The 12192-nt window shown below is 37.8% G+C and overlaps 1 protein-coding gene across 1 annotated transcript in view; it reads right to left on the reverse strand.

The window, feature by feature from the left end:
- The window catches only part of Mms19 (MMS19 nucleotide excision repair protein), a 187216-nt gene that overhangs the window by 133027 nt on the left and 41997 nt on the right, over window positions 1-12192 (reverse strand). Inside the window, exons 4-5 of the mRNA XM_067135913.2 lie at window positions 8159-8346; window positions 5799-5957 (exon numbers count right to left, since the gene is read on the reverse strand). Coding sequence (XP_066992014.2) covers window positions 5799-5957; window positions 8159-8346 — 347 coding nt within the window. The remainder of the gene's footprint in view (window positions 1-5798; window positions 5958-8158; window positions 8347-12192) is intronic.

Raw genomic sequence — 12192 nt, forward strand, 5'->3', positions numbered from 1 at the left:
TGTATTATAGACCAAAGAGGACAACATGGCTGGGAGACATTCAATAAATTTCCAATTTCTTTGAAATCATTTAGGAAAAGGCTAGGAAAGCAACAGATAGGGAATCTGCCACCTGGGCGACTGCCCTAAATGCAGATCAGTATTGATTGATTGAATACACCGTGCCATGTATTGGCATCCGGTTGTGATTATTGGAACTACTATTGACCTGCCATACTCAGCCGTATATTGACAGAATGAGGAAACCCACGGCAGTTTAAAATAGTACAAAATTACTGAAACTGCTCTGAAAATCGGGAGTCTCGCGCTTAAATCGGAAGAGTTGGCATGTCTGCTTTAAGCAGCAAAGTACAGTAAAACCTCTATTTAGCATTTTTACAGGGAACTGAATGTTTTAACCTTAAATGGGGGGTTACCTTAAATCGAGATTTCAGTAGAAAGCACAGCTTTCCCAGTAATCTTTGCCTGTACTGTATCTTATCGCATAATTAACGCCCTTGCATAATTTTTTCCTCCCAATATTTTTGGGTCCAAAGTGAAGAAACAAGAAATGTTTACGTATTTAATGCACCCACTTCTTCAAACATCCATCACACAGCTCTGGATGCATTTCCAAATAAAGATGTCAACTACTCAAGTAGCAGCCTTTCCATTGCAAAACCAGGCATTCCAAATACTGGGCACCGTACTGTTATCAGCCGGCAGGAAATACCACCACACTAGTTCAGTGAGAGGAATCAACGTGAAGTGACTAGTAACGTTCTATTCCAGTCTGGTACAAACATATTTTACAAGTGTTTCTGGTACGGGATATGTGTTTTCTGTGATCACAAAATTGTTTGTTAGTCCATAGCAAGCAAGTATTCGATTAATACTGCATCATATACACTAATGGCAATCAGTTAAACTTATGCCGAAACATACGGTAATAGGGCAGCAGGCCGTAAGTATTCAGTGTCCGAAAAAATGCAACCCGCGCTACCACGTTAACAGAGAAGTGCACTTGAAGTGACCAACAAGTCTCGTAAAGCATTTCGCGGACTAAAAAGCAGCAAGTTTCCGCAAGTAGAGGAGGATCTGCTAAAATATATCATTTCGTTATGCAACGCTGGATATGCTGTTTCTCACGAAATGCTGCATTTTAAAGGACAAGAAATAGCTGCCGCACATGGAATCAGTGTCTTGGATTTAAAGGTTAACCATGACTGGATGATTACTTTTATGAAGAGAAATGGACTTTCTCTTCGCCGAAGAACAACATTATGCCAAAAAATGCTGAATGATTTCAATCAAAAAGTAATTGATATTCATCGCTTTGTGATTCAGAAAGATGAAGTGAAGGAATATTTAATTTCCCATACAGGAACCAGAGGTCAGACGCCAATCAGTTTTCATATGCCACAAAGTTGAACAATCGATAAAGAGTCATCGGGTGTTATCGTACGCACTAACGAAAGTGAAAAACGATATACTGTAACGCTTGCTGTAACAGCTGATTGCAGAAAGCTTGCACCTAACGTCGTACTAAAGCGAGCCATCTACGTTCGTATCCAAGAAAAAGGGTGAATGGACACGTCACTCCTACAAGATTTGATACGAACGGTTTGGGGAAATCTAGCAGGGTCCTTCCTTCGATGCCCGGCCTTTCTGGTGTTGGATAGTTTTATTTTTATGCCGGTGTCATTATTATTTACTTATACGAAATGTACTTTTATTAGTTCATGTTTATTTCACTTCAAGTCGTATTGTCAGCTCGAAAAGGGAAGAATATTTTTCCAGTGTCAGTACTTCAAACCCACGTGTCCAGCTTACCTGACACACCCAATTTGACTTTTCAGAAAAAGTCTCACGGCGGAATTTTATGCCAAATGACGATAACTGCAAATTAGATGAACCACTAGTGTTTATATAATATTATATATTTTTTTAAATATAAATTAACTGTAATTTTTTAAATATCTGAATTCCTTGAATATTTTACGTTTTTGGCTGTATTTGACGTCAAAAAAGTGCATTAATTATGCAAGAAAATACAGTATTACATGAACTGCATCATCGCACATTATTTAGACAGTGACAGCAATAAAACAAGGAGATATCTACCCTACGCACTACACAGTAGTTACAACATTGTACACCAGGCGAGTTGGTCGTGCAGTTAGAGGCGCACGGCTGTGAGCTTGCATCCGGGAGATAGTGGGTTCGAATCCCACTGTCGGCAGCCCTGAAGATGATTTTCCGTGGTTTCCCATTTTCACACCAGGCAAATGTTGGGGCTGTACCTTAATGAAGGCCACCGCCACTTCCTTACAACTCCTAGGCCTTTCCTATCGCATCGTCGCCATAAGACCTATCTGGGTCGGTGTGACGAAAGCCACATAGCAAAAACAACAACAATAACATTGTACTGTATGTGTTGAAGATTACACTTGTGATAAACTACCACTGGTATCTACCTAAGCAAGGGACCTGTAACCTGTATTGCACCATACTAAGCTTCAGCCTTTTTTCAGCGCAGACATCCAATACATACATCTTCATTGTAGACTGTTGTGCCTTATAGCATTCAGTCTGAAAGCCTCTGTGAACTAAATGCTTCCATAATCCTCTATTTGTAACCAGCTCTGTAGCCTTAGTTCTACACCTCTTAAAACTGATCACCTACATCTCCCTCTACATCTCTTAGTTGGGTAAGAAATTTTTTCAATGTTACTTAGGAATATGTTCACTACTATTCCTGATATTGGTGAGCCCAGGGTTAACCCTTCCTTTAGACATTGGATTTTGCCGCTGAATACAAAACTGTTTCGGTATGAAACGGAAATCAGTTTGTTCAAAACTGTTCGCAGATGTTTTTCATACAGCAGCTTACTCATTACTACTGTATTTTTTAATTCCAATAGCCTGCGAACTCCCATGTACAGTTTCGTTCTTAGAAATTGTAATAGCACCACTCCAGAAGCTTCTGTGGCAAACATTTCCATTTTCTTACTCCAAACGGGGCACCTAACCTAGGTTTACCGCACACATATTACGCAACATATTTCAAGCTCCCTGCAGAATAATGATAACTTTTACATAATAAATTTACCTAGGAACAGCCTTTCTGAAATTTAACCAGGCGCAAGAGTATATAACCCAATCTCTGAAATCAGTTATGCTCACCGCTGTATCTTGAGAAGAAATATCACGTTCTTATTTAGTTCAGTACCTAGTGTTAAAATTAAGCAATCATTTACTTCAGCCTTTATTTTTATGGAGTTAACAACTGCCGTCAGTGGACTTACTGTGCGATTATTATAAAAATGCTCTCCTAATATTATCTTATGACCAGTTGGAGTTATTAATCGAAGTTGACTGCACGTTTGAATGTAAGCGAGAGCTCGCTCATGCACCTAGCGAGGATTCGATATGGAAGATGATCAATCACATTCAATATAAACTCTGAAGTTGAGTGTATGAACGTTGATAACAGAAAAATTATCACGCCCAAATTTATTCGTGATAACAAATGAATCAGTGAAAAGGTTCTCATTGTAACAGAAGGATACTGCACAGATTAATATAGGCATTTCCAGAGGGCATAACGATATTGTCATTACAATGGAGTTCTCTTCTACTATACTACAGCGCCCGCAGTTGAACGTGTATGTAAGCCTGACATCTCACTTTAGCGCTAAACTCCCAGCTCTAAATCCCTCTTCTGCCTGGAATCATACATAGCAAGCTTATGACGTCTTTTTCATAGGTTCTTAATGCCACATGACCATAACTAATACAAATACATATTTGAGAATTCTGAAATTTCCTTACACTAAATGCCTGTTTCGCCCTAATGTGAATTATGTTAAATCAAATATAAAATGACATTACTCTTATGGAATGATTTTCGGGACTTGAAATTTCTTCCGTTAAATGCAGGTTTGCGCTAAATCGAGGTCGCGCAAAATAAGGGTTAGACTGCACTGACGGAATGATGTGGAATCACTCTTTGATCCAAGAAGCATAATGAAAAGTGAATTAGAAAATGATGAAGTCTCTCATCTAAAAAAGGAAATTCCCATACTACAAGAACTTTGAACATCAGAATATCCTGAACCATACACAGTGTTTAGAGACCTAGTTTGTAGTTCATGTAGAGTAGGTAAAGATCTTCTTTCCCTGGAATCAGAATAAGGTCATTTTGTGGAAGCTGCAGTGAAGGCTTTATGGATCCCAGTCAGTAATGATAATAGTGAGAGGTCAATTTCAATGCATTGTAATACAGTAAAAGTATGTTATAGTGAGAATCCATAACGGGGAAAAATTTACTTGCTATAGCGGATTGTCGTTACATCCGATGTTTCGCAAAAGTCGAGAAAAACCTCCTACACATTAAAATCGGTATGAAATGGCAATCAGTTTTGCATTTTTGTTGATGATGTCCACACTACGGCTCATTTGCTTGTTATTTTTCGAAATCTGTTACAACGTGAAAGTGTGTTTAATTTCATTCTGAAAAAATTATAGTATCACTCCAGAGGCTTCTGTCGCAAAGTTTCAGTTTTCTCCTTCAAACGGCGTCACCTAACCTGACCATAAAAGTATCGTGAAAACATATTTCAAGCACATGTAGAGAAATGATAACCTCCTCACAAAATATTTACATGGGAATAGTTTTCCGAAATTTAACTAGACGTGAGAAAATACAAACCACCCTCTGAAATCAGTGATGTACTCTGTCATATCACATTCTTACTATATATCAGTATATAACATTAAAATTAAGCGATCGTTAACTTCAGCTTTTATTTCTAACGAATTAACAATTGCTTTCGGTCACGTTACTTAAGCATATGTTACGAAAATGTGTTATCCTTTATCATTTCGAAGTTTCTTTAGAGAATAGCAGTCGACAGGTATTACTAATTGACTCCGACATCGCCTTCGGATGTTGACGAGAGAGCTCGGAAGTGTACATGACGAGAAAACAATACTGAAGATGTTCAATTGCATTTTGTGGCAAACGTTTCAGTTTTCTTATTCAAACAGCATCACCCAACCTGGTTTAAACGTACTATATGTACGATGAAAACATATTTCAAGCGCCATAGAGATATGATAACCCTGTCGCCATAAATTTACGTGGGAATAGCCTTTCCGAAATTTAATCAGATGCGAGAAAACACAAGCTAACCTCTGAAATCAGTGATGCGCTCTGCCATATCTAGAGATGTATCCCATACTTAATTTCAGTGTATAGTATTAAAATAATGGGGGTTCTCGTTATATGCTGTACTCGCTATAGTGGACATCTACAGTAATATAATGTCTGATAGGAGAACAGCTCTGCTCCCAGTAATATGGAACTTATGATATCTTGGTCTTTTACAGACTAATGGTTTAGCTTTTATGGCTGAAAAGTGGAAATAAAATTAAGCAAAATTACTGACAAAATAAAATAAAAAAAGCACCAATATACCAAAATAACTTTAAAAATTGATAAAATTACGCAAAAAATTTCACCATGAACAGGTGCCTCTAATTATGATGAAGCCTATCCATGAAGACAGTAGCATATGAATATGCAAATTTTGTCCTTCTTTTTTGTCTTCTTGTTTGTTCATCCTTACTATTGCTCTATCTGCCCACATCAGCTTGGCATTGTGTTTATCATTTATCTACAGTACTTATATTTGAAAATCAGAATTTTTCAGACTGTGCACACAACTATTTAATATGACAAGAATATTGTTCTTTTAACATAAGAATATTAAGTTTACATATCTAGATGAAAACTACTTGCAGCATGAACTTACCACAAGATGAAATGAGTCCAGCTTGGCCAACTTCAGTTTAGAGTCCAGCTTCTCCACAAGAAGAGGGATACAGTACTGTGCGAAGTCTGGAATGGCTGTAAGACATGGGGCAAGTGCTTCAGCCAAGCTTTCCCGAGATACTGCATTCTTTTGGTTCTCCTGATAATAAACAACATAATTACTTTTAAATTTACAATTAGTAACACACAATATACCAAATATTTAGTAATATATTACAGCATTAAGGAAAAAGTACATGACATAAAACTGTACCAAATGATAAAAATTGAATGATGATCCTTATTGACAGTTGTTACACTTCGTAAGTAAAATAGGTCCAACTATTCAATACAGAGCTAATGACACAACTAAATTTCCTCAATAATTAGTTACATTATCATCACAATATTAGCACACGGGACTAGTTTCAGCCACTCGGGCCATCTTCAGCCACACAGATTTAAAAAACTAGTGTAAATAAAATACTGGAATATACAAAGACATCTAAGAAAGAGGAAATATATTAAAATCAGTCTGTGATGGAAAACCTGATGACACTTATGTCCACATGTCACAAAACATTATACTGTAAATTGAAGATACTAGCAAGGTATTGTGTAACATTCAATCTTGACTAGTTTGGTCTTGAAAAATAACCTTTATGCACTCTTAAATGACGAATGAGAGAGGAGAAGGAGGAGGGGGGCAAGATCTTGTTGTACATTTCTCTGCCTTTTCGTTTCACCATAGCGGTTCAGAATTTTTCACTTTTTTTTTCCGTTTTCTTTACAGACATCAGGCTGATCCACACTGATAGATTAACACCTACTGGGCCACTACTCATCTCTGTATTAATTACAGATTACGTCCACCCAGCGAGGGGGCAATGTTCTTTCCACTTTAATCCTCTTCCTGTTGGAAGTTAATTCTCTATGCACACACGATGGAGTTATTCCGCCCAGGTAAAAGAGCTATCTGTTGGAGTAGGTTTTAAGCAACCTGTAATCAACATGCAAGTTTCACTGAGGATCGTTATCTACCTGTCTGGCATGAAATGAATTGCACCAAAATGGGGATGCATATTCAGCACCAGCAGAAAAACACAGTGCCTTTGCTGAAGTGCAGATTGAGGATTGTGGCCAATTGTGACCCCAGTTTGCCAATAGGATTGTTTCATGTGGATATTTTCATCTTATTACTCTTACAATGCGGTTTGAATGTAAGAGCTCTATGAAGTGTCACTGCCGGATATTTCAGATGACCGCCAGCCATAAGGAAAAGCCTGCATGGTTGCTAGGTTACACCATCTGTCCGTCTGCCCATCCATACTTTACATCATAGCCTGTCTGGTTGCTAGGTTACAGTTCCGTTACACATTTTGTTACATGACACTATTTCGTTACACAACTCTGAGGCATGTCAAAATGGCAGTTCCCACACTTGTGACCACAGAAGTTTGAGGGAAAAAACTTTTCCTTCATCCATGCCATGCGCATACATGATAAAAAGGAGGAGGAGGAGGGTAAGATCTTGTTGTCCATTTCTCTGCCTTTTCGTTTCACCACAGTTGCTCAATCTCAAGTACCCATCTATCGTCCTGGAGATCTTCACAGGCTCTAATTTCTGTAAATTTTGCTACGTTTTGTAGGATATTATGATCCAACAGTACTAAGCACTCGAGAAAACCCCAATGACTATAAGTTTCTTTTTATGACAAGTGGATTCCAGAGTTACCAGCAGCTTGTTGCGATGCCCAGAAACTTAGAAGACAAAATACTGTGTAGTCGATATACTTTGTCCTTGTGACAGCCTCCTCATGGGGGAAGTTATATTAATAAATAGCCTAAAATAAAAATGAGAACAAATGTGAAGGCAACCTACAATATAATCAATGAACTGAAAGAAAATTCTAGCAGTTCGTTAGTTTAAGAATGTAGTGAAAATTCAGTTGTTCTTGGTGTAGCTACTCTATGTCCCATCAACACAGTTATTCAATAACACTGTCATAGGAAAGGATTAGGACACAAAATGAAGCAGCCATAGTATTTGTTAGGGTACAGATCCACCATTTGTCTGGTGTGAAAAAGGGAATGGATGGAACACTATCTTCAGGGAGGCTGATTGTGGACTTTAAACCCATCATTTCCAGAATGCAAGCTTTGCAACCTGTAATGCATAACCAACTCATTTCTAATTATGCATTGAGCTGAGTGGTCAAACAACAGGTTTAAAATGACTGGTTTACAGAAAAAGGAACAGGGAATAAAGAACAAATTTCTAGGCATGCTAAACTACATAGTACAGGTTATAAAGAGAAACAAAGAGCAAATGAATTTTCAAAGTTTTCACACAATACTTACTGCCCTATAGTCCACAGGGAAATAACAGGCCATGGTCTCAAACATGTCTTCCAACAGGTGACCCAAAGGGAAAGTCTTCAGAAAGAACGGCAGCATTCGAAACACAATGAGGAGATTTTGAGCGTCCCTCTCTCCATCGATTGCTGTCATGAAGCCAAATACGAAGTCTGGACCAAGCATCTTCAACTCTAGATAAACAAAATATTCTTCAATAATCATCTGGACGATTTTTAATAACAATCTTCAAAAATATAATTAAGAGGTTAAAAAAAAAGGTAAACGCTCAGATTCCTCTGTCTCGTTTTCCTGAAGAACTTATTTGAATAATACATTCATGGTCGACTGTCTAAGGTGTCACCTTGAGAGGAGGATAAAACCTTGAATTACACTTATAAATGTTATTTAGAAAGGTGAAGATGAGAGATGATGATTTTATGAAATCGTGAAGAAGGCTTTCTCTCTTATTTCATCCTAGTTGTTCAGGACTGGGAGTAGGTATTTCCTCCATACCCCACAAACATTATGGGCCGATTGCAGAAACGGTATTTAGACGATGTCTACGGTTAAACAATGCCTAAGTATGGCTGCCACATTGCAGAGACATTATTTATCACTTAGACACTGTCTAAAACCAATGTACAACCGGTCATGTTTAAACACTACCGAAAGCACTGTTTAACCTCAAATGAGAGGACTGAATCACAATCATAGGTTATGTACCACGAAACATATAATTTGTATGATCATGTTGAGACGATTCCGGTAAGAAAGGTTAGTCTGTGGGTCCCCCACTGCTAAATTGCAGCAATTCGTTTGACATATACGGGGAGAGAGATCTTAAAATAAGGTTTCGTTTTACGAGAGACTTGTTTCTTGAGACTGACAAAGGGACAGTTCGGTAATTGTCAACTTGAATACAATTCTTGGCAACCGATATATTTTATTATATACATGGGGTAATTTCCATGGAATTATGGGTCACTTGGACTAGATACATTTCAGAAATAGGTGTCCTGATCGTCAGAGGGCTGTCACATACATCAACCAGGAGGGATTCATTTATATTCACTAGCAAGTAAACACACATAATAATGAAAACTAAAAAGTAGGTTGTATGGGGTTTTTATATATATAATCACGTAAGTTTTTGGCAACTATCAGATAGGAAAAGGCAAGTTGTGGTGATGGTGGTGATTATTGTTTAAAGAGGATTGGGGAAAAAGAGCCGTGTCCATAATAACAGCCCTAGTATTTGCCTGGTGTAAAAATAAGGAAACTACGGAAAACCATATTCAGGGCTGCCGATAATGCGTTTTGAACCTAGAATCTCCAGAATGCAAGCTACATCTATATGGCCCGTACAACACACTCGGTTACACCCTACTATTACTTCATCCTCTCTTCGTCCAAGCTACCGTATTTATGAGTAGATTACACTCACTATAACAATGCTATAATCAAAGCTACACATCCCCGTACAGTGGCGCGTCGCTTAGTGTCGATAATATTATGAGATTTAATTTCCACCGAAAGCAATACAGTACTCTTATCTGTGGGCAAGTCATTCTCATGCTTAGCCATATTTGAGTAATGTGTAGGAAGACAAACAGCTGACTGACCTACGGCGCACGCACCGACGAATTTCATTGGTTGCAACAAGCAAAGAGCTGCGTAAAAGATACTTCTATCCTCATTTTCAAACCAATATTGAAACTTTAAGCGATGTCTAGTTAAACATCAACTGAACATTGTTTATGCAATGGAAGACCGTGCTAGTTTTAGATGTCGTTTAGGTAGGACGTTGTCTATGGCTTAAAACTAGTCATGGTTTCTGCAATCAGTCCTATGGTTTTCCCGCCAATACTCAGGTAGCTGATTGCAGTGATTTCCCACTGGGCAATGGGGTTGCCACATCCCTACGCCTACAGTACAACCTTCAGAGAAAACGTGTACATGGAAGACTCAAGTGGTCCAATGTGGCCAATAAAGTTGTTGTTAATAATAATAATAATAATAATAATAATAATAATAATAATAATAATAGACGTAAATAACTTCATAAATCGAAACACCAGCGTATACAGGCACACTTCATAAATATTAATAATAATAATAATAATAATAATAATAATACTAATAATAAACCATATGGCCTACATGCCAGTAAATTTAAAAAGGTCATATTTCTCATTTTTACACCCGGCAAATGCTGAGACTGTACCTTAATCAAGGCCATGGTTGATTCCTTCCCACTCCTTGTCCCACTCGTTGTCGCCATAAGACCTATCTGTGCCGGTGTGACATAAAGCAAATTGTAGAAAAAGGTCATAGTTTCTTTTTCCATGAATGTAAGTCCTTACTCGCCCAATTCTACATCTAGCGCTTTATAGCGTTTACGGTGCATGGTGTCTTCTGGTATGGAAGACTGAGTACAATGCTGTTTTTTCTCTGAAAACTGAAGTTATTTCATTCAAAAACACCCATGAGCTATCCACAGCTAGCCATAAAACCAGTCATTGCTATCGCCGTAGCTTTTAACATACACATTTCACTTAAGACCACACATCCAAATTGTGTCTTTTTTTTTCTTTTTTGAAGCCAATTCTCTTCAGTTTAAACTTAGTCAATTTATAAGTGTGAGGTTCTTCAGTCTGTCAAAACCAATTCAGTGTAACAGAAATTAAGAAAATACCTGAAAAAGAAAGCATTCATTAACAGATTTCATCTGAAAATTATACCATTAATTATTATTTTTGACAGGACATGGTTAAAATAATCAAGAATGAAGCAGCTCGCAGAAAGGGAATTTTTTGTCTTTTTTTGGTCATATATTCACATATTCTCTTTCCAATTTATGGAAAATTTGCTTCATGTCCACAAAATGCCCAACAGTTACCATTAAGGGCCCCATACACGCGCAGACTTACGCCCGACTAAGTCTGCGCAAACCAGTCTCTTTAGACATGTATCTGTGTGTATGGCCGATAAGTCTGCCGACAAAAAGGCTGCAGGCAAGTCTCTGACATTCTGGCGCTGATTGAATTCAGCTGGAGACTTTGCAATGAAAGCACTAGCTCAGAGAAAATGTAAACGTGGCAACCTATAAATATGAAACTGCAATTTTTTTTAATTTTTTTTTTGCACGTCTTCTTTGTGCAGAGCGCTACATTATGTCCAAGTAACAACTCATCTTCTATACCGTCTATCTAAATAATTTCAATTCGTATACATTTTTCAACCATCCGAAGCGCATAATCTTAAATAGAAAACAGCTGAGCGTGACGTATTCAACTTCCTCCGTAAATAATCATTTAGCCTGAGCATGTGTGGGCAACTGGATACTTCCGACTTACCCTCCAGGAGGCAAGTCTGTGCAGCTACATATTCCAGAAGTCTGCACATGTTTGGGGCCCTTTCAAGACAAGCTTCATTTTTTCGCCAAACCTGTACCGCAACATTTGTCCACATCATACTTTCTTAATATAATATAAAACAAGAGCCAGCTTGTAATGAGCACTCAAACCAGCCATTCTAAACACACGCTACTAATTAACCTCTTAACATGAAAGCCCGAGTATACTCGGGGTTTTATATATTTATATAAAATAAAATCCCGAGTATACTCGGGAATGTCTCTCATTGGTCAGTACCTAATTTAAAAGCCCGAATATACTCGTTTCTTGTTGTTTCTCAACATTTCCGCCAGATGTTTGTGAAATTATTACTTGAGGGTCCTATTTTTGCCAACAGATGTCTCTGACTCAACCGTACTGGATATCGGTGACTCGGGCAGTTCGTTTTCGCGGCTTTCCAGCGATGTAGCATTGTGTGTTGATCCTTGTTTTAGGGCATTTCACACAGCCACAAACATTTGAACAGTATTGAGTGTCATGTTGTATTACTTGCCATCTGTTTACTGCTGTGTTATTTATTTTAGAACCCGTAAAAAATATCACGAGTATACTCGGGATTTTAAAGCAGGAACTTTTTGGTGGCTTATATTTCATTGTTAAGTTCGAAAAATGTATTTTTAT

This window comes from Anabrus simplex, chromosome 1 (genome assembly GCF_040414725.1).
Source record: "Anabrus simplex isolate iqAnaSimp1 chromosome 1, ASM4041472v1, whole genome shotgun sequence".
Taxonomy (NCBI): domain Eukaryota; kingdom Metazoa; phylum Arthropoda; class Insecta; order Orthoptera; family Tettigoniidae; genus Anabrus; species Anabrus simplex.